Here is a 27,722-nt window from a genome sequence, read left to right as displayed (position 1 = left end):
CTTTATATACGGAGTAAGCTGAATCAGCAAAAACCAATTCCCTTTCTTGTGTATTGTGACTTGGCTTTCTGTCAGCCTAGCCTCAGGAAGGCGCCTATTGGAACTTTGCTCGGTCCAAGATCCCTTTCCCCTTCCTGCCATATGGTCCACGGTCCCTTCCTCTCTCTCGGAAGGTTTCTGAAGTCCTACCCTTTGCTGTCGGTTGTTGTCTGGGAGACCAGACCCTACCCTAACAATAGTTGCTAAGGGGCGGAGACTTGGAATTAGTTCCCAAGACCCAACACTGCAAGGTGAGTACTCTGGACGCATGCGGCGACTTTCTCTGAGCTCTCGCGAGGTTTCCTCTTGCCGGAAGCAGCGGAGGGACTCTCCCGTTAACTGCGTCGCGATGTGTGGGGACTGTGTGGAGAAGGAATATCCCAACCGGGTGAGCGAGTGGGCGTCGAGAACTTCCCTCTCCCTTGGCCCATAGCCGCCCCTGAGGCTTCTCATATCCCCGGCCGGCCTTCTCTGTGAGGCCGGGCGCGGGGCGGACTCAGCCGCTCCGCCCCATCCAGTGATGCGGCAGCTGTATGTAGGCACCTGACAGCGGGGATGGCCTGCAGCCGTCGGTTCCTGCTGATCCCCGTCCTGGCGACTGATATCATCCGTCACCCCATTTCTCTTGAGCTCCAAGGGGAAAACAAGTGAAACCCTACCACCACCAGCAACCCAGTCGACAACAGAGGGACACCCCCATCTCTACCCTGGTCTCATCCTCAAGCTTCATTTGATAACGTTCAGTGCTCTTCCTGAATTCTAGCGCTGGAACGGACCTCTTAGGTCATCTGTTCTAACCCAATTTTGCAGATGAAACTAATGCCTAGAGGGGGAAAACACTTGGCGAAGTTCACATTCTAGTTTGTGTGAGAGCCAAGACTAGAACTCAGGTTTCCTGGCTGTTACTTTCTTTTAAATCTCAGTTCCTTTAAAGCTCAGGAGATTGAGAAGTTTGTTTACTCTCATTCATTCAAGGTATACTTACTGAACGTTTGTATGCGTGTAACTAGATTACTTTGCTAGGCCAGAAAGGGATACCCAAGAAGAAATAAAAGGCAGCTTCTGTGCTGCCAAAGAGCTTACATTTTACGGGAGCACGTTATTAACAAAAAATGACTAGTACGGTCCATAAATGCTATTCCGGTTTAGAGAAAGGGGAGAGCAATAGGGGACAGCGCTGTTCTCCCAACAGAAAGGTGGACTTCAGTTGGGACTTGAAGGATAGTTGTGACTAGGGTAGAAAAGGAAAGGAGGAGCTGAGGCTGGGGGTAAATAACAAGAACAAGGATTCTCATATTGGTTGGGAGGTAGAAAATCTTTATAGTTGGTTCTGTCTCTTAATATTTTGAATAATACTTAGTCTTTTGGGAAGGTTTTATAACAACATGAGCACTCATATGGTACAACCTCTTTGAAAAAGGTCTAGCATTATCAGAAGAAAAAAAAAAAGTTAAAGGTATGCCTGCTGAATGACCCAGCAGTTCCCATTTTAGACAGATAAATGCATGCGCCTAGTGTGTTCCTGGAGACTGGTATAAGAATGTTCATAACAGCATTGTTTGTGGTAGTAGACTGGAAAAATGTGATATAGCCATAGCATGGAACACCATGAGTGAATGAGTAATGAAAGTGAATGGAGCAGTGGCTCTCAACTGGGAGTGATTTTGCCTCCTAAGGGACATTTGACAATATCTGGAGACATTTTTGGTTGTCACACTGGGGTACTACTGATATTTAATAGGTAGAGGCATTATGCTGTACCTTTACGTTTCACATTTCTGTGTTGTGTTCTATTTCATACTTTTTTTTTTTTTAAGTTTAAAAAGAGATCTTTGTGAATCCAATAACGAAAACTGCACATTATAGGCACCATGAGGCAGATGTTTGCCGTGAATAGTGTTAAAGATATTAGGTTGGGGAATTCCCTGGCTCCATGCTTCCACTGCTGGGGAAACAGGTTTGATCCCAGGTCGGGGAACTAAGATCCCACATGCTGCGGTGTGGCCAAAAAAAAAAAAAAGGATATTAGGTTGGATTTTTAAGAGTTGAGCTAATCAAAAGACAAAAATTATATTGAGAAGTTTAGGCATTGGGCAACTATCAAAAAACATTGAGGGCTTCCCTGGTGGCGCAGTGGTTGAGAATCTGCCTGCCAATGCAGGGGACACGGGTTCGAGCCCTGGTCTGGGCAGATCCCACATGCCGCGGAGCAACTGGGCCCGTGAGCCACAACTGCTGAGCCTGCGCGTCTGGAGCCTGTGCTCCGCAACAGGAGAGACCGTGATGGTGAGAGGCCCGCGCACCGCGATGAAGAGTGGCCCCCGCTTGCCACAACTAGAGAAAGCCCTCGCACAGAAACGGAGACCCAACACAGCCATACATACATACATACATACATACATAAAAAGAATGTAAGCAGACAAGAATAGCATTAAAAAAAATAATAAAAAATTTTAAAAAAAAATTTAAAAAAAATTGAATAGGGAAATGATTCTGAAATCTTCTATTTAGGAAAATTAATCTTATGGTTGTATGTTGAGATGATGGGATGGGGGAAAATGTAAAAGGACAGCCCTACGGAGCATTTGGGGAACCCAATGGCAACAGTAGTATAGGCATGAGATAATGAAGACCTCATTGATTGATTGATTGATTGATTGATTGCTGCGTTGTGTTTTCGTTGCTCTGCGGGGACTTTATCTAGTTGTGTCTTGCGTCGAGCGGGGACTACTCTTCCTTGCGGTGTGCGGGCTTCTCATTACGGTGGCTTGTGTTGCGGAGCACGGGCTCTAGGAGCGTGGGCTTCAGTAGTTGCAGCACGCGGGCTCAGTAGCTGTGGCTCGAGGGCTCTAGAGCCCAGGCTCAGTAGTTGTGGCATAGGGGCTTAGTTGCTCCGCGGCATGTGGAATCTTCCCGGACCAGGGCTTGAACCCGTGTCCCCTGCATTGGCAGGCGGATTCTTAACCACTGCACCACCAGGGAAGTACCAGTCCTCATTTCAAAGAAAGAATTAACAGGACTCAACCAATTTAATGTAGGAAGGAAGAAGAGAATAGCTGTCGATGATCTAAGGGTTCTCAATCTAGGCAGCTGGGAAATTTGGAAGTATTACAGAAATTGGAGCCATCTGGGAGGGAGGGAGAACCAAAATTAGGGGAGCAAATGATCAGATTTTTTTTTATCATGTTTCCTCCGAGGTTGAGAATGTAACATGCCAGGAGTCAAGTGAAAATATAGGATGGCAGTTTGGGTAAGAGATTCAAACAGATGAGTCAGCCAAATAAAGGAGTCAAAATAGAAATAATTTGTTCTCTTAGGAAAAGAATGTAGACGATCAACCAGAATCAAGAACTGAGCTTCAGGGAATAAATTAATTTAGGAAGTGAAAATAAAAGTATAGGAAGAAGAGTAGAGAAAAGCACTGAGGTGACTGGAAAACCAGGAAAGTACCTGAAGCAGTTTTCTCTGATTTTATTCTGTTCTCAAATAAATAAAGGGCTGTCATAAGGAAGAACTGAGCTTTTCTTTGAAATTTCAGAAGGCAGATTTAGAAATAATTAGTGGGTGGATGTTAGGGGGTTGTAGGCTTTGAATCAGAATAAAGAATTTTCTAACGGATTTTTTTTTTTTAATAGAATGGGTAACCTTAGAGGAATTGAACTCTCTTCCTGTTGTTCTGTAGAGACTAAATGACTACTTGAAATCTCAAGGATCCTTCCAACTCTGGGATTTTTTTAAGTCATGAGATATTTTTAAGGGCGGTAAGAGCAGAAGCCACTCTGCTTGAGCCTAGCAAAGGAAAAGGTACTCAGGTGGTGGTAGCAAGTATAGTTCACTCATTCAGAAAGTTTGGCAGAGGAAAATAATGGATTAGCATGTTGGGTAGGTCTAAATGCAGAATGAGGAGGTAATAAATGTTTGATTATTTATCTTTGGTTTCATAAAATTTCTGGAGTTTTGTGGTGGATGTTTTCCACAGGCTAGAAAATTTCTAACAGAGCTCTGGCCCACTTGCTTGTAAAATTACGCCAAGAACTTGAACTCAAGCATGAATCAGATTGGAAATGAACCATAATAATTTTCTGAACTCAAATTTTTTTACTCAACTGTGAACCAAACTATTTTTTTTCATTCAGAAAAGCATTTAGCAAACCAGTTGGAACTAGAACTCTACTGCATTTTCTAAAATAACTGATCAGACCCAAAATTGTAATAAAACATTTCCACATCAAACTGGAAATGAAGCCTATATTTCATATAGTTCAAGTTTCAGCTCTAAAATTCTTAGTAATTCAGCAGCAATACAGAAATATAGCTTAAATTTAGGTTAATCAGAAGGAAGTAATGAGTGTAAATTAGTTATATGTTTAAATTAGAAATTATGTTTTATATACCTCACTTAAAATTAAACTGTAAAAGTTCACGTACTCAAATTGTTGCTTAGCATTAAACCATATTTAATTAAATGCTGAGTCTGATATATAATTGGTAAAACAATTGTATGGAAATGGATGCTTTAAAATGATGCATTTTAAAATGCCTATATTAAAAAAAAACAATCTGGAATCAATAACCTAACTTTCCACTTTAAGACAGTGAAAAAAACAAGAGCAGAGTAAACCCAAAGCGAGCAGAAGAAAGGAAATAATAAAGACTAGAGTAGAAATTATGAACTAGGAAATAGAAAAACAATAGAGAAAATCAGCAAAACTAGAATTTGGTTCTTTAAAAACTGTATTTTCTATTTTCAATTTTAAGTACTCCCTGACAAAACATATGCACTGTTAAGTTATACCATCTGAAATAATAGTTTTTTGGAAGAAGCAAATTGGCCCAATCATTGTCAGTATAGTTGCGGATTTCTCAAATTTGTAAGAGTTTATCATAATATACTTTCATACTAATTATCATCATAGTATTCAACTATTCTTTTTTTTTTTTTTAATAAATTTATTTATTTATTTTTGGCTGCGTTGGATCTTCGTTGCGGTGCGCGGGCTTCTCATTGCGGTGACTTCTCGTTGTGGAGAACGGGCTCTAGGCACGCAGGCTTCAGTAGTTGTGGCTCACGGGCTCTAGAGAGCAGGCTCAGTAGTTGTGGCTCACGGGCTTAGTTGCTCCACGGCATGTGGGATCTTCCCGGACCAGGGCTCGAACCCGTGTCCCCTGCATTTTCAGGCAGATTCTTAACCACTGAACCACCAAGGAAGTCCCTCAACCATTTCTTCTTGCACATTTGTATACCTTTATAGATCGTCAACCAGGATTTAGCTGAATCACATTTTCTAAGGATATTTAATGTTTGCCTTTTTTCCTGTCTTCTCGAAACTGTTATAGTTTACTGTTATTACTGTGGAATTGATTTAGATTTTATTCTTCTTTTTCCTCCCATTGTGAGAGCCTCAAAAGCTTCTCTGAATATTGTGTGCTTTAATTTACTTTCCCAAATTTGGACATTAATAATCTTGTTTCATCTAATAAAAGAATCATGCCTCACTGTTGATGGTTATCCTCACTTTCAAATGACCAAGTCCCTTAGAGGAAGCCCCATCAGTTTCTTATTTACTGTACTTGCATTTGCCATTTCAAGAATTTATTTCCCTACCTCCCAACTGATAACATAGATCCCTTTTCTCTTCCTTCAGTGTTTAGAGTTTACATTCTTCCTGCTTATATGGTCAGATTACAGAGGTTAGAGCATATTGTATAAGGTGCCTGTGTTTATGTGTGCAGTTCTGTTGAGAGTTCTGTTTATTTGAAAATGGTATTTAGATCTTTATTCTTTTAAGACTTTTTTAAAAATTACTTAATATCTTGGGGTCTTTGGCAGTCAGCTTTTATAGATTCAAGGCAGTCCCAGTTCAAACCCCAGCAGGAGGGGCTTCCCTGGTGGTGCAGTGGTTAAGAATCCTCCTGGCAATGGAGGGGACACGCGTTCAAGCCCTGGTCCGGGGAGATCCCACATGCCACGGAGCAACTAAGCCCGTGCGCCACAACTACTGAGCCTGTGCTCTAGAGCCTGTAAGCCACAACTACTGAGCCTGCATGCCACAACTACTGAAGCCTGTGTGCCTAGAGCCCGTGCTCCGCAACAAGAGAAGTCACCGCAGTGAAAAGCCCGCGCGCCACAACGAAGAGTAACCCACGCGCAGCAACAAAGACCCAGTGCAGCCAAAAATAGACAAATAAATAAATTTTAAAAAAACAAAAAACAAACCCAGCAGGCTTTTTTGTAAAAGTTTATAAGCTGATTCTAAAATTTATATGGAAATGAAAAGAACCTAGACTAGCCAAATTATAGGACGTAAACTACCTAATTTAAAAACTACTATAAAGCTACAAAAATCAAAAGAGTGTGAGATTAGTGCAAAAGATAGACATATAAATCAAGGGAAGAGAATAGTCAAAAGTAGACCCACATATATAGGATGAGTTGAGTTTTCCACAAAGTTGCCAATGTAACGCAGTGGGGAAAGGATAGTCTTTTCAACAAATGTTGATGGAACAACTGGATATTCATAGAGAAATAAATGAAACTTGGTCCTTACCTCAGACCATATATAAAAGTTATTTCAAAGTGGATCATAAACCTAAACCTACCAGCTAAAACTATAAAATTTCTAGAAGAAAACAAAGAAAATCTTTGCAACCTTGGGGTAGGCAAGATGTTTTAGAAGAAAAGCACAAACAATGAAAGAAATTTAATAAACTGGACTTCATAAAAATCAAAACTGTTTGCTCATCAAGAGACACCATTTAAAAAATGGCAAACCAAAGACAGAAATATTTGTAATACATATATCTGACAAAGGGTTTGTACCTAAGATACATAAAGAACTTTTATAACTCAATAAGAGGATAAACAATTTAACTTTTCAAAAAATGGGCAAAAGACTTGAATAGATATTTCACAAAATAAGATATATTAATAAGCACCATGAAAAGATGCTCAACATCACTAGTCATCAGGGAAATATGAATTAAAACTACAATGAGACAACACTTTACATCATTAGAATGGCTAAAATAAAAAAGACATAATACCTAGTGTTGATGAGAATGTGAGAAATCTGGAACTCACACATTGCTGGTGGGAATAGAAAATGGAAACTAATTGGCAGTTTCTTATAAAGTTTATATATATACCATATTTTTACTGTATGACTCAGCAATTCCACTTCCAGATATTTACTCAAGAGAAAGGCATATGTCTACACAAGACTTATACACGAATCTTTATAGCTACTTTATTCATAACAACCAAAAACTGGGAAGAACCCAAATGTCTTATCAACAGATAGATCCATGCAATGGGATACTATTTGGCATTAAAAAAGCAATGAACTACCAATACATACAACAACATAGATAATTAACATGGACATCATTTTAGGCAAAAGAAGCTGGGTGTAAAAGAGTATACTGTATGATTCTATTTATGTAAAACTTTAGAACAGGCAAAACTAATCTCTGGAGATAGAAATCAGGTCAGTGGGTGCCTGAGGTGAGATAGGGGTTGGAGATAGACTGCAAAGCAGGAAGGAGTTCCTGGGAAGACAGAAATTTTTGTATCTTGATTGGGGTAGTGATTACATTGGTATATACATTTGTTAAAATTCTTTCATGTATACCCTTACAATGAGTGGATTTTATTGTATGTAAATTACACCTCAGTAAAGTTTATTTTTTTAAAAAATCAAAGCACTTGTTCTTAATAGCTGGAAATTTATACTTTAATCCCAAGGCTTTTTTTCCCCTTTAGTAGTTATATTGATGTGCCTATGTTTTAGTATCTCCAAACTGCATAGTTAATTTGATTTCCCCCCACCAGAGTTAACCTCTTAATACATAGCACTACGAAGGCACTTAGTTAATGGTGGTGCTGGGAATCCAGGAAGGCTTCACTGTGGCATTGGTTAAGACGAGTCTTAACTCCCTCATACTTCGTAAGCTCCTTGAAGGTAGAAACATATGTGACTCATCCTGGAGTCCTCGGAATCCTCCACCATGCTTTGCACAGTATCAGGCACATAGCTGCATTGGAGAAATGCGTTAGTTTGAATGGTTTTTAGTCACATTAACTATTAAAAATACCTCAGTTTTTTTGTTGGTCAGAAATGAGGTTGAACTACTATCAAAAAAAAATAACCCAATTAAAAAATTGGTAGAGGACCTGAATAGGCATTTTTCCAAAGCAGACATGGCCAACAGGCACATGAAAAGATGCTCAACATCACTAATCATGAGGGAAATGCAAATCAGAACCACGAGATATCGCATCACACCTGTCAGAATGGCTATTATCAAAAAGACAACAAATAATAAGTGTTGGTGGGACTTCCCTGGCGGTCCAGTGGTTAAGACTCCATGCTTCCACTGCAGGGGGCATGGGTTCAATCCCTGGTCGGGGAACTAAGATCCCACATGCCGTGTGGTGCGGCCAATAAATTAATTAATTAAATTAAATGCAAGTCTGGCTGATAGAAGCATGGTGGAAGCCCAGATGTGACCCATGCCACTTAAAAAATAAAGTGTTGGCCAGGATGTGAAGAAAAGGAAACCCCAGTACACTGTTGGTGAGAATGTAAATTGGTACAGCCACTATGGAAAACAGTGTGGAGGTTCCTCAAAAAATTAAAAGTACAACTACAATATGATCCAGCAGGTCCACTCCTGGGTATATATCTGAAGAAAATGAAAACACTAATTCAAAAAGATATATGCACCCCAGTATTCATAGCAGCATTATTTACAATAACCAAGATGTGAAAGCAACCTAAGTGTCCATCACAGATGAATGGATAAAGAAGATGTAGTATATATATACAATATATATTGCTCATCCATAAAAAAGAATGAAATTTTGCCATTTGCGACAACATGGATGGACCTGTAGAGTACTATGCTTAGCAAAATAAGTCCGAGAAGGACAGATACTGTATGTTTTCACTTATATGTGGAATCTAAAAAATCAAGCAGGGGCTTCCCTGGTGGCCCAGTGGGTAAGACTCCGCACTGCCAATACAGGGGGCCCAGGCTCCATTCCTGGTTGGCGATCGCACATGCATGCCGCAACTAAGAGTCCGCATGCTGCTGCTGAGAAGCCCACATGCCACAACTAAAGATCCCACATGCTGCAACGCAGATCCCATGTGCCTCAACTAAGACCCGGTGCAACCAAAATAAATTAATAACTAAATAAATAAATAAATATTAAAATAGATAAATTTGTTCTATTGAAATAATCTAAAAATAAATAAATAAATTTGTTTATTCAAACGAATGAACAAAACAAAACAGAAACAAACTCACAGATTCATGGAACAAACTAGTGGTTACCAGAGGGGCAAGGGGTGGGAGGATGTAAAGGAGATTAAGAGGTACAAACTACTAGGTATAAAATGAATAAGTTACGAAGATGTAATGTACAGCAGAAGGAATATAACCCATATTATATAATAACTTCATATGGAGTGTAATCTATAAAAATATTGAATCAGTATGTTGCATGCCTGAAACTAATTATAATATTTTAAGTCAACTATACTTTAATTTAAAAAAAAGAAATAACATTCTGTAATAACCTAAATGGGAAAAGAACTTGAAAAAGAATAGATACATGTATAACTGAATCACTTTGCTGTACACCTGAAACTAACACAACATTGTTAATCAACTATACGCCAGTATAAAAATTTTTTTAAAAATGAGTAGAACTAGGTAGTTTATGAAGTGACTTTAAGTTCTGAACAATTATTAGTAAGCCTTTAGCAAAGACCTCCCTTGAGCCAGGAGCATATGTTGTTTACAGTTTCTTAATGACAAGTAAAACCCTTTCTCTTTTAAATGCCATGGTGTCAATCTGATGAATTGCAGAACTTACCTTTTCTGCCTGAATCACACATATCCTAGGGACGGACATCTATAGAGCTGAGAGTTTATTTCTCTTTGTTTATTTTGTGGTATTTTTAAGGCTTGGAAAAATGCTGTTTCAGCAGTCAACTGAGCATCACAGTGGATAAGATCATTTTTATCATTGGCTCAGTGTTTCCATTTTGATTGAATTTTCATTCTAGCTTTATAATATGATACCTCATTTAATAGTGTTGGCTATTAGATTTTTCTGATTTTTCCTTTTCACATGTTATATTAAGACTTCATTAAGTTGTTTCTAAATATCCATTTGCATTTAGTCCTCTTAAACACAGTTGCAGTCCTAAGCTCTAACACTTCTTCAGTTTTATTTACTATGAATAATACTTCTAGAGGAAAGCTAGTAATTTCAAAAATTACTTGGTGTACACTTCAAGCAAGTAAATTCTGGCCATGTTTTTTGCCTTTAGAGACTTTAAGTCTATTAATCATTTTCACCAAGGATTTTGAAATATAAGAAAATTAAAATCCCCTCAAAAAAGAAAATTAAATTCCTGTTTTTCTTATTTTAGGGTAACATCTGCCTGGAGAATGGATCTTTCTTGCTGAACTTTATAGGCTGTGCAGTGTGCAGTAAGCGGGATTTTATGCTGATCACAAACAAATCTTTGAAAGAGGAAGATGGAGAAGAAATAGTTACCTATGATCGTAAGTAGACTTTTTTTCCATCTGAGTCCGTTAGCAGGTATCAGCTTTTGGGAGTTAGGTTGCGCAGCCTTATGAGGCCTATTTCACTATCGTATTGCAACACAAAATCACTAGTTAGTTTTTTAAGAGGAAAATGTTGGTAACATCTCATTTATGTAGCATCATCAGATATTCCACATAAATGACTTTTGCAGACAACTGAAGCTTATGATTCAGGCACCAATTTTCTTTTGTTTATCTTTAAAGACTGTGTCTTTTGAAACAAGATACAGGGACTTTTTTTTTTTAACTTAGGGTCATCCATGTGAATTTTCACTTTCTACTATAATATAATACAGTGATGCGCTCCAACAGCTATTAAAGTGTTTAGGGCTGTTTGCCCTTATACTAAATGGCTCTGGGATGCTATGGTTTTTTTAGTCTTGTTTCTGCTTTTATAGCTTTTGTCTCTTTTGTTACTGTCAGTTTATAGTTTCTTTTGCTACTGTAAGTATGCTACTTTCATATGCTATTCCTCATCCTTGATACCGGGAAATCAAATAAATAACTATAATAAAAATAAATAAGTTCTGAGGTTGGCATTAAGAATCTCTACAAATAAATTAAGTATATGTGCACTTTCGTGCCCAGATATTATGGCAACTATTTAAATTGTTCACATTTCCTTTTTGCTCGTCTCCTGATTTTTTGGTATGTTCTGACTATATGAGGATTAAATGTGCAAATAATGATATTTTGAAAGAAAGGTGCAAAAGACACTAAGCCTTTAGAATAGAGTCAGACTATGGAAAAATGTTCTAAATTAGAAGAATCCTTTTCTTTCTTTGTAGCATGTACCCCTTTAAACTCTATTTTTTTCCAGGTAATAGAGGATAGTGGTCAAAAGCAAGGGCTCTGGAGTGAGAAAGCTTGGGTTTGAATTCTGGTTCCAACACTTCCTAGCTCAGCTGTGGTCTTCCTAGTTCTTATCCATAGTGTGCCTTTGTTTCCTTATCCCTACAAACATGATAACAATAGTATCTACCTCATTGGGTTTTTGAGAAGATTAAGTGAAAAACAGATACAAAGTATTTAAAACAGTATCTGGCACACATTAAGCACTCAATGTATCATAGTTATTATTACTATATTGTTTTTACTAGAGCCTTTTGTTACTGCTAAATTCACTTTAAAATCTAGTGTTAGCTTTTTGTTTATGATTGGTTAGTAGCACAATTTCTTTCATTCCTGAGAATAAAAGCTCCTACATAGTTAGACAGGTCCAGCTAGTTTCAAAAACACACTTACATATCCATTAATTGATTACCTTAGAGAGCTTTCAATAGGAATGAATATATGCACATTAAATCTCTGAGTGCAGGCTCTTAATTATATAGTGTTGCTGTGTGACAGAGTCTGGATTTTTTAATCAAGGTAGATATTATAATGGGTTTCCTGCTATGTTAAATATGACAGAGTTAAGATTCTTTCAAAGCAATACCATGCTAAGACTAGAAATTTTACTGTCTTAGGATACCTTCTAAGACTTAATTAAGTCTCTCTCTGTTTCAGCAGATCTTTGTAAGAATTGTCATCACGTAATAGCCAGGCATGAGTATACGTTCAGTATCATGGATGAATTTCAGGTAAATGTATAAATGTCGGTATGTTATTGCGGGGGAGGGGAACAATAAGAGTACCCTTGAAGAATCTAGGTATAGTCTTCATAAATGAAGTACTAGTGAATCTTAGAGGAGACCCTCTCTTCCACTTGTGTAAGTTGAGAGACACTTCAGATGTGGGTGGATCTGTTCAAACCTGTCTTCACAACAGTCACAAAGCAAAACACATGCCTTACAAATGATATCTCAGTCCTGTCATTTTGCTTATAAAGAACAGCACATTATGGCTTCATATGAGGTTACTATTGTGCCTCTTTTTTCTCTACCCAGTTACATGATTGCACAATTCTTGGCTTTAAGTGTTGGCCTGCCCACTGCCACCATACTTGCTGAGCATGGAAATCATGCTAACGAAATTATCTTTGTTTCCCTTATAGGCATTTAGAGTCAAGCAACTCTGTAGTCTCAATTGCGATATTTTAATATTGTTTGATAGGTAAAATGACAAGATAGGTGTATCATGGTTGGAAGAGAGAAGCTGAATCATATAAGGATAGAGAATAGGGATGTAGTATAAGGATTAGTCCTTATACAATTGTGAGAGCATGTGGAGAATTCTACAGAATTCTGCAGGCTGGTGTAGGCCTGAAGTTGCTGAAGATTCACAGGTCTAATGGTCAGGAAGAAAAGCTGGACAGTGAGGGAGAGCCGAGGACAAACTGGAAAGCATGAGGACACACTTACCTGTATCTGCCCCTCACTGCCTCCGCTTTCAAGCCCTCAGATTGAGTTACTTATTTAGTGTGAACTACATGTTCATCCAGAGGATATGAATGTGAGGTAAGAGTTTTAACAGGCAAGGGAATTTTTTTTAATCCTTTAAATTTGGGTGGTACTATATAATTAGGGAAAAAAAAATCTTCTACAGCAGAATCTTATAAAATAGTATAACCACTTTCATTCATTCTTATTTCAGTGTGGAAGAAGGCACTTAGTCACCTGTCAGAATCTGGTCTAATATCTTGTGGTCTATCTTAACATCCTGACCACGTCTCCCCAGGATCCAAAAATTATGCCTCAAAGATACTTATATGATAGATATCACTTAGGGCAAAATCGAGATCTCAGTGAATGAATAGTGGCCAAATAGGGGAATGAACATGTCGGGGGCTTAAAGAAGCAGCTCTGTCCATTCACGGGAGGAAAAGAGTGCTTATAGCTATTTTGCAGCAGTTCCTGAAGCTTCTGTGAGCTTTTTAGAGTCTGTAAGTGGATATTGAGATTGCCTGTTTATACCCTAATTGAGCCATTGTGTGTCACTGCCTTGAGACCAAAGTCTAGCTGATTTTCCTTTATGACTGAGCACAGCCATTTTCAAAGCTCCCCAGAAGTTCCTTTGGGGTAGAAAGAAGGTAAAGGAAGATGGCTATAGTCACAACCCCTAGATAGTGTGGAATTCTCTTGGAAAAAACTCTTAAACTAGACTCTCCACCGCCAGTCCTTTCTCTCCCCACATCCACTCCCCACCTCCCCCATATTCTATATTCTGCCACCAGCATATTTTTCTTAAAATAATGCTTTCAGACTACCTCATTGGCCTTTCCGTAGCTCACCTTCAGCTACAGTATAATATCCAAGCTCCCCATCCCAAGGTTCTTGCTGGGCTGGCCAGCCTCCCTTTCCCTCATTTCTCACTACTCTCCTTTTGCACACCATTCATAGCATTGCCCCAACTTTAGACTCTCTTCCTTCCCTCCTGTAGTAGAGATTTTTATTTCCTCCTCTCTATGGCTACCCCGCTGCATTTCCTCAGGAATCTCATGTTATCTTCTCTCTTCCTAGCATCCTCTTTTCTCCGTGAGATTTAAAGCATTTTTACATTAAATATATTTAGTTCTTCTTTATTTGTTAAAAATAAAATCCTTTTGTTTCACTCAGCTCCCTCTTTGATTCATCCTCTGATCATCTCTCCTTTTGCTTCTTTACTTGAATAGCTCTTTACCCTATTTTCCTTATTTCCCTGTGCTCCTCCTAACAACCTACAAACTGGTTTTCATTTTCATTTTACTAAAACTGTTCTCTCATAGATTTCCTATAAGGTGGCCAAATCCTGTGACCTTGCCTCAGTTCTCATCTCTCTTAACATCTCTTCTGGATCTGGTTTTGATAACCATTGTCTTTTTGAAGCATTTCTTCCCCTGGGGTCCATAGATCTAGACTTTTTTCTTTCTTTTTAAATCATTTTGACTGTTCCTTTGCTTACTCTCTGGTTTCCTCTCCTGTTTCTCCCTAACTGCTTTTCCCCTGAGCTTTGGTCTCTGGTCTAGGAACCTTCTCTGTACTCCCTCAGACATTGAGCACACGCACCCTCAGTGTCTGATGAAACCTATCGGATATCTCCCGGATCTCCTTCTTTAACCCTAATGCCCTCCCTGCCCTCCTTTCTTCCTTAGTTTCTCTTGCTTTTGTCTGTCTCCACTGCCACCCACCCCGTGTCAGGGACCATACTGCTGAAACCTAAATTACTGCAGCAGTCCCCACAGTATAGTTGTGCGCACTGCCCTCAAATTAATCTTCTGGAAACACATCATCCTGTCACTCCTCTGCTACTCCATACGCGATGTGCTTGCTCTGTTCCATATCACTGTCTTTATTCGTGCTTTTTCCTTGACTTAACGTGTCCCTTTCGCTACCTTCAAGCCAACTAAATCTTACCTCTTTCAAGCTGAACTTAAATTCTATCTCCTCCTTATTCTTAATAGTTCAGCCCATACTGCTTTCTCGCTTTTCTGAGCTCTTCTTGTACCCACAGCAGGCCCCGACTCCTGTGACTGGCCTGCTGGTAACTTCCATCTTAGTCTGATGACCCCAAGAACTCTTCATGCTCAGCTGCTGTGACTTACTTTCCTCAGCCCCACCCCACTCCAGCCCCCATCTTATCCCAGCAGCCGTTCAGGTTCAAGATGGGATTCCCACCATTGGTAATATTTTGTTTTGTTTTAAATGTCTTATGAGAAATTTAAACATAATCAAAAGTAGGCAGAATAGTGTACTCATCTCCAGTCCCCAGCTTCAGTTTGCTTTATTTGTACCACTATTTCCACATCTCCCCACAGGATTACTTTGAAGTAAATCCCAAGCATATTACTACTTCTGTAAATATTTCAGTATGAATCTCTAAAAGATAAGGATTCTGTTTTTAAACAAATTCATTTTTAACAAAACCATTGTTAAACAAAGTAAGATTTTATGATGGCAAGAGTAGAGGGGAAATAGAGACATAAGTACAGAGTTTAAACAGAAAATAAATTATAAATGATTACAGGTATCCGGTATTTTTTATATCACCCTAAAATCCATTAAAAGGACTATATATTTGCCTCAGGAAACAAGAGGGAAACTGTGAGACTGCACTCTGTTCCTCTGTGGACCAGGGAAGGAGAGGACTAAGGGTCAGAATTAGCAGGTAATAATAGAGGGAAAAGGCCCATGGGACCCTCAGCGTAAAACAAGGATCTGATCTTGCCCAAAGGTGATTCCACCCACTCCACCTTTCCTTCCAAATCTCTACCCTCAGGCTTTGCCCAGGTGGAGCCTTTGAAGGTCTCCATGAATGACTGGGGGGAATTCTGATTCTCCTAACTTGGCCAGTTTGGGTGAAGGGTGTCCTGATCCAACCATATTCCTGGCATCCCAAGTGAGAATGTGTTCCTGGCATCCCAAGAGAGAATTCTAGACATATTTTCCCACAGAAGCTCTGCTATATGTGGTTAGATTCTATAGTACTTGTGCAGTATAAATTTAAAAGACTCCCTGGATTTCCCTGGGAACCTAACTGCCATGTGCAATGTTACTTCTGTGGGAAACTGCTTCTGAATTCCAAATAATTGACCTACAATGAAATTTGGATTCCAGACTGCCTATAAATTAAAGATTACAGGTGTAATCAGTCTTACTGATTTAGCAGCCTTTCCAGATTATACCATGTATTAGGTTTTTCCTTTCTCCCAAGTTAGACTGTAAGTTTTGCAAGGTCAGACTTTGTCCTTGCCTTCTCTCATGTCTACCGGTGCACCTGGCACATTGCAGAGCCTTTAGGCACTTAATAAAAACTTGTCAATGGATAGATTGGTTGAAAACTCAAATAGTTGTCTAGCTTGACACATTTTCCCATTTTGACTTTATTACTTTTTTCTTCATTTCCAGTGAAAGGTTGACATCCTACTAGTAATGTCTGGTAGGTGAAAGTAAGATTTGAAAGCAGTAAAACCTTGGAGAGAGTAGATTTTAATTTTGTTTTTGATTCATGAGACTCATATTTGTTTGCTGAGCTCTAGCCTTTGTTTCTACTGTGTGTGTAGAATAGACTTTAAAATTAAATGTGGTCTTTAAGAAACAGTCTTTCCACTCCTACAACTAGTTCTCCCTGCTGAACTCTCTAGTAGGAAATGGAAAGGCAGTTGCCTGGTTCTGAGTCTTTGTACTGTAGTCACTGTTTATCTCCGTGACCCTCTCTCTAGTGAGAGACCCATGAAACACAAACTGCCTTGACTGATCAATTTCCAGGCAGCCAACAATCTCAAAGTCAGATGTGGAAATACTAATAGATTTAGTGTAGATGCTTGTTTTCCTAAAGAAGATAAAAAGTTTTAGAGTAAAAGTTTTGAAAGAAATATGTTTCTGTAGTTTATGACCATATTAAATATTCTAGAAAGGAACAGCTGTAAGAACAGGACTTTGCGCTAAGGATTTTTGCCTAAAACAAAATAACTTCTGTCACCAGTCTGGACATTTGTTAAACCCAAGAAACAAAAAACTCCTTAAATAGATCAAATTCTAGACAACTAGCTATCTAAATATGAGACATGACATACTAATGGATTTAACATAATTGTTTATTTTTTCTGGGGTAGATAAAAATAGCTTTTTGGGTTTGGAAATTTTTTTCCTTTTTTGTTGTTTTAAAAATCATTTCTGTTGCTTATTAGTGTTGAATATTCTAGAAAGGAACAGCTCTAAGAACAGGAATTTGTCCTCAGGGGCCCACAGTCAAATTGCTTCATTACTTTAAATAGCAGCACTAAGTAAGCCCAGTATGTGTGTTTTCTAAGTCCAGGAAATAGCCATGCATTTCCAAGATGACATTCTTGTATACATAGTAAATAGAGCGTCAGCATGTATTCAATTTATATAAACAAAAGGCTCTGGGATACACAGACTAAACCTAAGATATTGCTTATAGGTGTTGAAGAACTTGATCTAATGTACAGACACCATATCCATGACAATTTACAGAGAACAGTTTTACCAGAGAAAGTTATGAAGCATCTTTCTCCCAGTTCCTCAAGGTAATTGTGCACTTTATCTTGTTCTAGGAGTATACCATGCTGTGTCTGTTATGTGGTAAAGCTGAAGATACGATCAGTATTCTCCCTGACGACCCCCGACAAATGACTCTGTTATTCTAAGGATCCTTCTGCAGCTCTGTAATCACAATGTTGTGTTGGTTTACAATACAGCAAGCCTGATGGTTTGTCTGACTTAGTTTATAATGGAAGTTATTTGCATATTATTTTTTTCTGCTTAGGCTTACCTATTCTCTGAAAGAAAAAGTGGGACTTCCCTGGCGGTCCAGCGGTTAGGACTCGGCGCTTTCACTGCCATGGCCCGGGTTCAATCCCTGGTCCGGAAACTAAGATCCCATTAATCGAGTGGCACAGCCAAAAAAAAAAAAAAAGTAAGAAAGAAAAAGTAATTTAGGGGATTGCTGTTCTCTAGAGCTGAGCTCTTCTGCTAAAGTTCCCAGTGCACATCAGTGCAGCCAGAATGAAGCATCTTTGTTAGCAGCTATGTGGCTGAAAAATAACTAGGATGGAAAGCACATCTAGTGCCCAGATCTTGGTTCCAATAAAAGGAATTAGGACTCCTTGGGGAAATGACTGAGTCTAGGACTGGGGCAGTAAATACAGAGGGTGAGCTTGGAGCATCTTGAGCCACAAAAAAGCGAAGTGCTGAAACGAAAAATCACAATGATTGGGAGTGTGTCAAAGGGACAGAAGAGCAAGCTGAAGGAGCTCCCAGAGACCAAAGTTGGAACAGTTTGAGCAACAACATAAAGTAGTATTGGATTATAAACCAAACTATAAATATTCATGAGTCCATACTGATATAAATGAATGACTGAATAAATAAATACATATACTGGAGAGAATAGACAAATCCCCCACACAGAAAAATTTCAAATAATGTATGTAGATACTCCTCACTCCTTAAGTATGGGTTTGCATAGTGACTTCCTTCCAAAGAGTATAGTATGGAAAGGGGGAAAAGTAACTTTAACTTTTAGTTCACTGAGAAACCTGACAAACACTAGCCTGGTGATCAAGATTATCATCATTGATGATGAGCCACGTTGATAGCATTACTCTTGATATGATGTGATGAGAATGACACTTTGCCTTTGTGGCCTTCCTCCCCAAAACCCGTAACCCCAGTCTAATCATGAGAAAAACTTCAGACAAATCCCAGTTGAGAGAGGAATCCCAATGGAGGAAAATACCTGACCAATACTCCTCAAAACTGTCAAGGTCATCACAGACAAGGAAGTCTGAGGAACTCTCACAGCCAAAAAAGAGCATGACTATTAAATGTAATGTGGTATCCTGAATGAGATCCTGCACCAGAAAGAGAACATTTGGTAAAACTAGGGAAATCTGAATAAAGTGTGGACTTTAGTTAATATAAATAGAATGGTTTCAATTGCTCCAAAGGGATCTTAGAATATCTTACCTTGCATAGTTGAAAGAATTCTGGCTTGGGTGTCATAAAACCTGGCATGTAGGCCTCTGCCATTTGGTAGCAGTATAACCATTAAGCAAAGTGTCATTCTGGACTTTATTGTCCCCTTTCTATAAAATTGGACTAGTATAAATTGATGTTATACTTCCTTCACAGTATTATTAGATCCAAATGAACAATGAATATAAAATGCTTTGGAAGGCATATAAAGTTCTAGACAGAATGAGATGGTTTCAGTTAGTTCTTCTCATTATGAAATCAAAACTTAAGGGTCAGGCATTAAAACAGAATTTTTTCCTATTCATATCTCAGACATTCTGAACTGAGTGAGCAAAGTTGTTGACATCAGGGAAAAGCTTTGTTTTGTAACAGGAATAATGATAATAGCTGAGGTTTATTGAGTACTTACTATGTGCCAAGGCCTTTTTAAGCAGTTGTTTAATCCTCATTAACAATTCCATGAGGGTAGGTACTATTGTTATCCCAGTTTTAGAGCCAGAGAAACTGAGGCACAAAGAAGTTAAGTAACTTAGTCCAGGTTACGTAGTTAGTACAGTGATGCCCTCAGTAATAGTGTTCAGTGCACATGAAGTATCAGAGTCTAGCAAGGTTAGGAAGAGGTTGAGGATATCAGTGACAGCACTCTGAGGAATCTAGGCATGTCAGACCAAGATTTATTATTCAGAAAAGTTAAGGCAGCTGTTCCTTAAGCATCAGTTGTTTTATTCCTGGAAAATGCTTTCCACTTTCTGCAAATCTATATCTGACCTGCTGAGGAAATCGTTTGGTGAAATGAATCCAGAAAGCAGAGAAAATGTTTCATTACTTTAAATAGCAGCACTAAGCCCATTATAGCTGCTGAATTGTCCCTTCATGGAGTTTGCTAATGCTTCCAACTTAGTCATTTGGAGCTCAAGAGTATGATTTTATATGCCCCTCCTGATATCCTCATCTCTTGCAGTATGTGTAATTATCTGTTTTAGACAATATATTACAAAAATTTTAAACATAAGATCCTATCCATATATTTCATTATTATTAAACCAGCATTGTACTGTGTTTTGCGATACTTTATCATCTTCTAGAATTCTTTTATGGATCTAATAGAATAAAGACCTCTTGAACTCAGTTCTACTGCATCTATATTTCTCTGTTTAAGTAAAGGGGAACCAGGCAAAGGCATTGGTCTTCTTTGCTTCCCTTTCTGAGATACAAGAAGAAATCACCTGTAGGTGTAGTGGGGAACGTGAACTTGTCCTAGCACCTCATTCTTTCTCTACCTGCTCCATGATGTACAGGTCTGGGGTCGACCTGGTTAGGCTCTTGGAGTTCAAAGCTCAGCCTGTTTGCTGTTGTGTTGTTTTAGCTAGCTCTGTCTTCCTCAAATGATCTTGGGTTCTCCCAGTACTAATTACTTGACATATGATATAGTCTAGGAAGAGCCAGATATGGTTTGTTACTTGTAAGTCATCAGTAAGAAGTATACATTCACTGTTCTTTATTTCAGTGTAACAAGAATCCTTTCGGTTTCATTCTTCTGTTTCCTGAGCAAAGCTAAGTTACTTGACTGAATTTGAGGCTCTTAGTTTTAAAATGTATGTTTCTTGACTGTAGTACAAGTCTCTATTGTGAGATATGCTATGGTTGGGTAGAAAGGAAATCAAGAGACCTGGGTCTGAAATTAGCTTTGCCACCTTCTCATGGTGGGACATTGGGCAAGTCATTCTATCAGTACCTTGTTTTCTTCAATGGAAAAACAGACATAATCATGCCTCCTTCACGGAGTTTTAAAATCAAATGATAAAATGTAAGTGAAAATGTCATTAGGTCATACAGTGCTGTGGACAGGCAGCTGTCAGCGGTCTTAATGCAGAAACTCTGAGACAGAAGGAAGCACTATTGTGTTGTGGTTAATAGTAGAAGCTTTGGAGTCAGACTGACCTGGGTTTAACTTTCAACTCTGCCCCTCACTAGCCCTTTGTCCCTGAAAAGTGTCTTGCTCAATTACCTTCTCTTTAAATAGAGATGAAAATTCCTCAGGGTCAGTATGAGGATTAAATAACCTAGCATATAGAAAGTACTTAATGCAGTGTGGGCGTATAGTATATGGTAATTTGGATGATGGTTATAATGGTGATTATAAGAAATCACCAGATTTGAAATCACCAATAAGGGTTTGGCTCAGTGTTCCTTAAACTAAGGAGATGCAACGGTGGGAACATAGTCATGGAAATAATCATCAGTTTCAGTCTTGTTTGTATCTTGGCCCCCTAAATCACTTATTCCAAGCCATATTTTTTGTAAGAGCCCTCAGAGGAATGATTCCTTCTGTCCCTCCTCTAAATCGAGTAGCATTATCTCAGCACTTCTGGGAAAGCTTGTTTATGGGACTTCTCCTTACTTCCTGAGTGCCCCTAGGGAAATTTGATTAAAAGATTATGTTTATCTAGGAAAGTAGGTGATTATATTAAGCTTTGCCTTGTCTGTTTATGACCATAAGCTGATATTTCTGAGGAGGTAAAGGGGACCAACAAGATGAGGAATAAAGAAAAGGAAACAATTTCTCATTTCTGAAGCAAACAGCATTTCCCTGACCAAGTGACGAGCCCTCTTCCTAGCATTAAGGCCCTTTCTGACTTTCTCTGCAGAGTCACTTATACTGTAATTCCCATTCCTTTGGGAGTCTCTAAATAATTCTCTCAACTTGAGCCTCATGGGGAAGACCCAACACATTGTTCTGGCATATCAGGCCCTAAGTTGCCTGTGCCATAATACCAGCATCCAGGAAAGCTGGCACTGCTGTTAGACATCATAACAGGCAATAGCACTGTAAAGATGATGAACAAATCATGCTAGCATCCCACATGAATTCTGATTTTATTTCTTCAGGGAAGCAGTTTGTCTCTGCAGTTACTGCTCTAAAATCAATGCTTGGTCCTGCCCACAAACCCATACCCCAGCTCTTGGCTCTGACAGTAGGAATCTTGAAGGGTTTGAGTTCTCAAGAGTCAAATTAAGGATGGCCTTAATTTAGCAGAGAGTCTGCAGAAGGATGCCAGGGGATTCCCACTATACCACTCAGGTTACCGTTTTGAAATAAAGCACCACTGATGACATAGCTTTAGTAGACGGTCAGACAGTAGGGACCCTTAACCTCTGTTCCACATTTACTTCTCAAATGATGCAAGTGCTTAGAAAACAGTTACGGGGAACATCCCTCAGCATTTTCCCCTCAGCATTGGGGTTCTCAAGATGTGTGTCCAGTTTGGAGAACTGTCCCTTCAGGGCTTCAATGAAGAGAAGTAAAATATTCCATCTAGTGGTCAAAGAAGGAAGGGCAAAATGAGAAGTTTCCAGGAAGAGGTTTGTGGGACAAAGTCAAAGGGTAGTGGCCTGTCAGCTGGTGTCTTTTCTAGAGCATGATAGGACCTTGTCTTGGTGGTGCTTTTGAGTATGCCTGTACTAGGTGAGGATTCTGGGGCACCGTCCTTCAAAGCCATTTGGCAGAACTCTGTTCTCACAGAGAACAGCTGTCGTGTTGGCAGGTTATAAACAGTCTGACTGTCTGAAGGGAGGCCCTCTCACATCCCCACCCTCATGGAAAAAGAAGTGAAACCAGTCATTCATGCCTAAACTTGTCTGTCTTGTTCCTGCATTTGTGAATTTGTGAGTGTGAGAAAGACAAGGGTGGAATGTGAACTTTAAAAAAGAGGGAGAGTCAGTCTAACAAAGGATCCAAAACAAACATTACTCCACAAGGTGATCAGGAAATGGGTAAAGTACTCTTTGTGTTCCCATTAACTGTACCCTCCACGCCCTTGCTGTCATTAAAGTGGACCAAATTCAGCTTCTCAAGGTGCAGGTAACATTTAGTCAGCCCAGTACCCACAGTGAGAGTGACATCTTCCTGACTGGAATCCTCTAACTAACTTCCCAGTGCTTCCTCCACTTTTCTTCCCCTTTCTCCTCGTTATCACCTCCTTTCCCCAGTTCTGAAGAAGAGCCATAAAGTAATAATACAATTCACATTTCCCAAAACTCCGCCTGCCACCCAGACCTTGACCTGAGCCTGCTTTCCAGACAGTAATTGGAGTGTCCCCTCGATCAGAGCCTCCCTCTCCTCAGCCTTTGTGTGCTGCCAGCCCCTCAGTCCCACCTGCAGTTTTATGCCATCCCTCCCACCTCGGTCAAGGAAGAGACACAGAGAGTCTGGCCGTTTCCACACCCGCCCTTTATTGGACTCAGCCAGCAGGCTGGCTCCGGACCCTCACACTTCTCAGACACCTCCCATACAGATTTAGGAAGGTGCCATCATTCTGTGAAAGCTCAGAGCCCACCCGTCTTGGAGCCCCAGGTTGAATCACCAACCAGAAGTTTGGGGGGAAGGAAAGGAAACAGGCAGACCAGAAAGGCAAGGCTATTCAATGAAGGGAACTGATCTGAAGGGAAAGCCTGGGCCCAGCAGAGTCTCCTGAGGGCACACTGAATGCTCAGGAAAGACACTCAGGGGCAGGAGGAAGTAGGAGATCTGCTCGTGTTTATATGGCAACTTTGAGGAGGCGCTTGATGTCGGGCTCGATGTTGATGGTTGGGAAGGTGCGGCTGTAGCGCCGAAAGGGTTCCCCCTCTGGCCCGATGAGGAACTTCTCAAAGTTCCAAGACACGTCTGAGCGGTGCACAGGGCTCCAAATGATGAACTTGGGATCGGTCATGAGGGAAAACGGGTCGTCGTAAGGGTAGGGGAGCTTATCCTTCAGGTAGGTGAAGACAGGATGCTCATTCTGACCATTCACGTCACACTTTTGGATAAGGGTAAAGGTGGGCTGGAATCCACCCCCAGGGCGGACGTACTTGAGGCTGTTCAGGATCTCCTCATTCTGACAGTTCTCCTGGGGGAGGAAAGAGACAAAGAGCTTGGGAAACGCAAGAGATGAAGGATCTACAAAGTCACCCTCCTGTACTCCCCAGGATCATTCTTTCTATTATGTATATCCGCCCCACGTACCCCCAACCCCAGCTTCCTTCTCTTTCCTTCTTCATTCGCCTTGCCCTAGTCTTGACTCGGAGTTTTCCCTCTCACAGCTATTGTCTGATGGTTTGCTAGGCCATTTCTGAAAGTTCTCACAGACCCTAGCTTGGCTGTTCTTGTACTGAAAGATTTAGCACTTTTGAGCTGTCACTTCTCTCCCCGATCTACCCTGAGCAATGCTTAGGGTATCTGTCTGAAGCTTCAAGGAACCTTTGAGTTCTGGGCAGTAGAAAGAAAGGGAAAGGAGGCTCAGGTCATACTGCCTAGAACCCTCCTTCCACTTACGCACCCACACATACATGCGCGCGCACACACACACACACACACACACACACACACACACACACACACACACACACACACACACACACACACCCTGCCACCACCTTCCCTTTCCTTTTGCCCTGGTCTTGCCTGTCTTTCTTCTAATTACCTCTGAGTGTTGAATCTAGCCTTGGCCTCTGCCCTCCTCAGCTCCTCAAACTAAAGGTGAAATTGAGGTCTAGAAGAATGGGATTTATAGCTTCTTCCTTTCATCTTGTCCTAGATCTGCAGTACAAGTAGGAGGAAGCTTTGATGAAGGAAAACCCCATCCAAGGAAGACTAGTTTTCAGGTGCCATAAAGGCAAAGTAGGTTAGAGACAACAATGAACGTACTGTAAACGGAATTACTTCGTGACCAACAGGCATGAATTAAATAGGATTGAAGGTTTAGTGTTCTGGAATAGGCCAGGGGAAGGGGAAGTTAAGGAAATAAGTGCTTAAGGACCAAAAGTTGTGAATGTGTAATTATCGTTCCTTTCACTTAGCTTCCTGCACCTCACGCTCACTTGCTGTACTCAGCTAGGATGCTTTAGATCTCAACCTGTTGCCTGTCTTTCCTCCCCGCTGCCAGCACTGTCCTATCCCCACTTAGCATTCCCCACCCCTGACAGCCCGCAAAGACCCATGGAAACCCTTATTTTCCACCCCCATCCGCCAAGTCTAAGAGTCATATATCTCCCTCAGGGGAAGAAGTTCGTGCCTCTGACCTACTAGAACCAATTAGTACAGTCAGTTCCAGGCCATCTTGAGCCCAGAGTTGATGGCTATTAGACATCTTATCTCCTAATCAAAAGGCCTGCTGGCTACTGGTAGGTTACAGATTCCCTCCAGCAACTGGCTGGCCTGAAGTGATGGAAGGAGGCATCTCTAGGGCCAGAGAGACACCTCTGAAGAGGTTTTACCCTTTCTGTCTCTCTTGCCCTGGCCAAGCCTAGAAACAGAATTGAGGCAGGGAAGGAACAGTGCACTCATGGTTTGGGCTCAGGTTTGTCACAGCCAATGACATTTCAGCCTTCCTGCCTATATCTCTGATAATCTCTTCCTTGCCTTCATGCCACTGTGAACTGAACCCAAGGGATTATAATTGGAGGACATTTTGCCTGCTTGTGCTATTAAAATCCTAAGTGAAAATATAAGAATCCCTAAAAGATAACTTGAGCTGTGCGGGCTGAAGATCTGTAACAACTTGACCCATTAATCAGGGACAGAGAGGTACGTGTGATGCCCAGAGGAGACACGTACACTTTGCAAACCCTTTTGCCTTCCCCCAAATTCACTCTCCACTTGGCTGATTTTAAACAAACAAACAAAACCTTTCAATCTAAATAGTAAAGTTGCTTGTATTTGCATATTACTCTATACTTTTCAAGTTACTTTTGTAGCTCTTATCCCCACAACCTCATAATAATCCTATCAGATAAGTGGTATTATCCCTAGTTTATAGAAGAGGAAACCAAAACAGAAAAATTGAGTGACTCTTCCTGGGGCACAGAGATATTAGATAGCAGAATCAAATCTAGTGAAAATGAAGGTCTCCTGAGTCAGTTCAATCCTAGTTTGATTCTTGATCTTCTATTTCCTCCAGTCATTCATTCAACAAACATTTAATGAGTGCCTTCTATACCCAGGCACTGAGGACACAATGGAGAGAAAAACAGACCTGGTACCAGCCCTCATGGAGTGTAGTGGGAAGACAAGAAACCATAAAAATCCATACGTTTGGTGTTCTATCACAGACAGAATCATACTGACTTCTCCCTGGTACTTGCATGCACCTAAAAACCTAGATTAACAAAACATACCCCATGATTCAAGACACTCCAACACACAGAGTCGTCCTCCCCCTCTCTTTAGCCCACTGGAGCTGCAGCAACCCAACTCCTTGGGTACAGTACCAGGGACGTCTCACCTGATGTCCAAATTGGTTGCAAGGGAAGCCAAGAACCACCAGGCGTCTGGGAAAGCGGCATTGCAGCTCGTTGAGTTGGGTGAAGTCCCGGGTGGTTGTGCCTCAGAGCGAGGCCACGTTCTCAATCAGCACTGCCCTGCCTCGGAATGTATTGAAATCTACCTTCTCCCCATCCAGGCTGATAGCACTGAGGTCGTAGAAGGACTTGGCAATGTAAGCCATGGTGGGAGTGCAGAGTGAGCAGCAGAGCAGTGTGAGCCCACTTAAGGGTCTGTTAAAGGGGCGGGGAGGAGGGAGGAGCCAGGAAGGATATCACAGTGGGACTTTGAGCATCCCCAGGATGACTTAGCAAAAACAGTCACCTACCTGTAAGTGCTGTTTGAACAAGAAGGTCGCTCCTATTTACAGACTCTGAACAAAGCCACCTCCCTGCTCCACCCGGTTGGCAACCTAGGAAGGGCCAATGTGATATCTCTGAGCAGACATGAATAATTCACTGCTTGCAGGAAACCAGAGCCCCAAAGGTTGGACGGGGAGGAAAAAAGGCAGGGAGGGATGCAAGATTGACTCCTACTTGCCCCAGGAAATTGTTCTCACTTGGCACAGACGGTTATTGAGTGCCTGCTGAGTGCCGAGCTCTGAATTGTGCAATTGAGAGGTCAGGGTCTGCCGAGGGCTGAAGGATGAGGAAGAGGATTGGGCGCATGTCCCCTTGACTCAGACTACAACTAAAATATACATGTTACTGTTCACATTTCTCTCTTTGGCTGTTACTTTCCACAAGCACAAAATCAAAGGGACCGTTAGGAGGACGGTGTGTGGTTTTCTAAAATAATGGCTTTCAGTGCCTCAGCTTGCACCAGTCTGAAGAGGGGAAGCTGTGTTTGTCTTGAAAAGTCTCTCAGTGGGTGATGGTACTTGTCCTGGAGAGCACATCTGCCCTTGCCCCTGTGCTGTACCATCTCCTCTAATAGCCCACCCCCCACCTCCACAGGGGCATGAGGATGCCGTTGGTTGTGGCTGGGATAACAGAGCGGAGTCACAGAGCAGCTGGGTAAACTCAGAGGGGATGGATGCCCCTACCTCTCATCAGACGAAGACTGAGTCCCAGAGGCTCCTCAGGGGGGCTCGCGCTGGTCGTTCCCCACAGAAGGAAGTGTGCAGGGGGTCAAAGCTGCTACGGTTCTAGACCCAGCTAGGCCACTCGCGATGTTTTCAACACCAGCATGCAGTGTGTTGCAGGACATCTGGGGACCTGCTAAGAGCTATCATGGGAGCACAGCACTGGAAGCCCACAGAAACTAAAAAGACCTAATGCTTCACTTCATTCTTCCAAACACCCACCAATGCAAGAAATCAGGGGGGTTTTCTTTGTTTTTTTTTGTTTTTTGTTTTTAATGCCTGGATTTCTCCATCATTAAAGCTGGCTATCAGGCTTTAC

The 27,722-nt window shown here is 40.8% G+C and overlaps 2 protein-coding genes across 13 annotated transcripts; one reads left to right on the top strand and one right to left on the bottom strand.

Moving 5' to 3' along the window:
• Positions 1 to 273: 273 nt before the first annotated feature.
• CHURC1 (churchill domain containing 1) lies at positions 274 to 27,722 on the top strand. Of its 11 annotated transcripts, none has more exons than XR_014242980.1 (5): positions 274 to 427; positions 10,485 to 10,620; positions 12,175 to 12,245; positions 15,037 to 15,202; positions 17,597 to 18,019. XR_014242980.1 is itself a non-coding variant. In XM_082386715.1 (5 exons), exons 1-5 carry the CDS (start codon positions 308 to 310, stop codon positions 27,594 to 27,596), a joined length of 459 nt encoding a protein of 152 aa, XP_082242841.1. In that variant the 5' UTR covers positions 274 to 307; the 3' UTR covers positions 27,597 to 27,722. The 11 variants fall into 11 exon arrangements, 7 of the variants coding, with proteins under 7 accessions (XP_082242841.1, XP_082242840.1, XP_082242837.1 ...); XR_014242981.1 differs by having other exon boundaries at positions 15,034 to 15,202; XR_014242982.1 differs by having other exon boundaries at positions 12,172 to 12,245.
• Positions 23,232 to 27,428, bottom strand: GPX2 (glutathione peroxidase 2). 2 transcript variants are annotated; one of them, XM_082386710.1, is made up of 3 exons: positions 27,365 to 27,428; positions 26,282 to 26,731; positions 23,232 to 23,908 (listed from the first exon to the last, which is right to left on the bottom strand). In XM_082386710.1, the coding sequence occupies exons 2-3, from the start codon at positions 26,501 to 26,503 to the stop codon at positions 23,558 to 23,560; spliced, it is 573 nt and encodes a 190-aa protein (XP_082242836.1). In that variant the 5' UTR covers positions 26,504 to 26,731; positions 27,365 to 27,428; the 3' UTR covers positions 23,232 to 23,557. The 2 variants fall into 2 exon arrangements, with proteins under 2 accessions (XP_082242836.1, XP_082242835.1); XM_082386709.1 differs by lacking the exon at positions 27,365 to 27,428 and having other exon boundaries at positions 26,282 to 27,247.

The sequence above is a fragment of the Balaenoptera borealis genome (assembly GCF_965194805.1).
Source record: "Balaenoptera borealis genome assembly, chromosome: 3".
In the NCBI taxonomy this organism is placed as follows: Eukaryota; Metazoa; Chordata; class Mammalia; order Artiodactyla; family Balaenopteridae; genus Balaenoptera; species Balaenoptera borealis.
Note: the sequence above shows the minus strand (reverse complement) of the source record. Positions and strands in the feature narration are given on the sequence as shown.

Coding starts and splice junctions, on each gene's coding strand:
- CHURC1 (XM_082386711.1), top strand. CDS start 308: ATGCGGCGACTTTCTCTGAGCTCTCGCGAGGTTTCCTCTTGCCGGAAG. Junction 428..10,484: donor AGAAGGAATATCCCAACCGG/GTGAGCGAGTGG, acceptor TTCTTATTTTAG/GGTAACATCTGCCTGGAGAA. Junction 10,621..12,171: donor AGAAATAGTTACCTATGATC/GTAAGTAGACTT, acceptor TCTCTGTTTCAG/CAGATCTTTGTAAGAATTGT.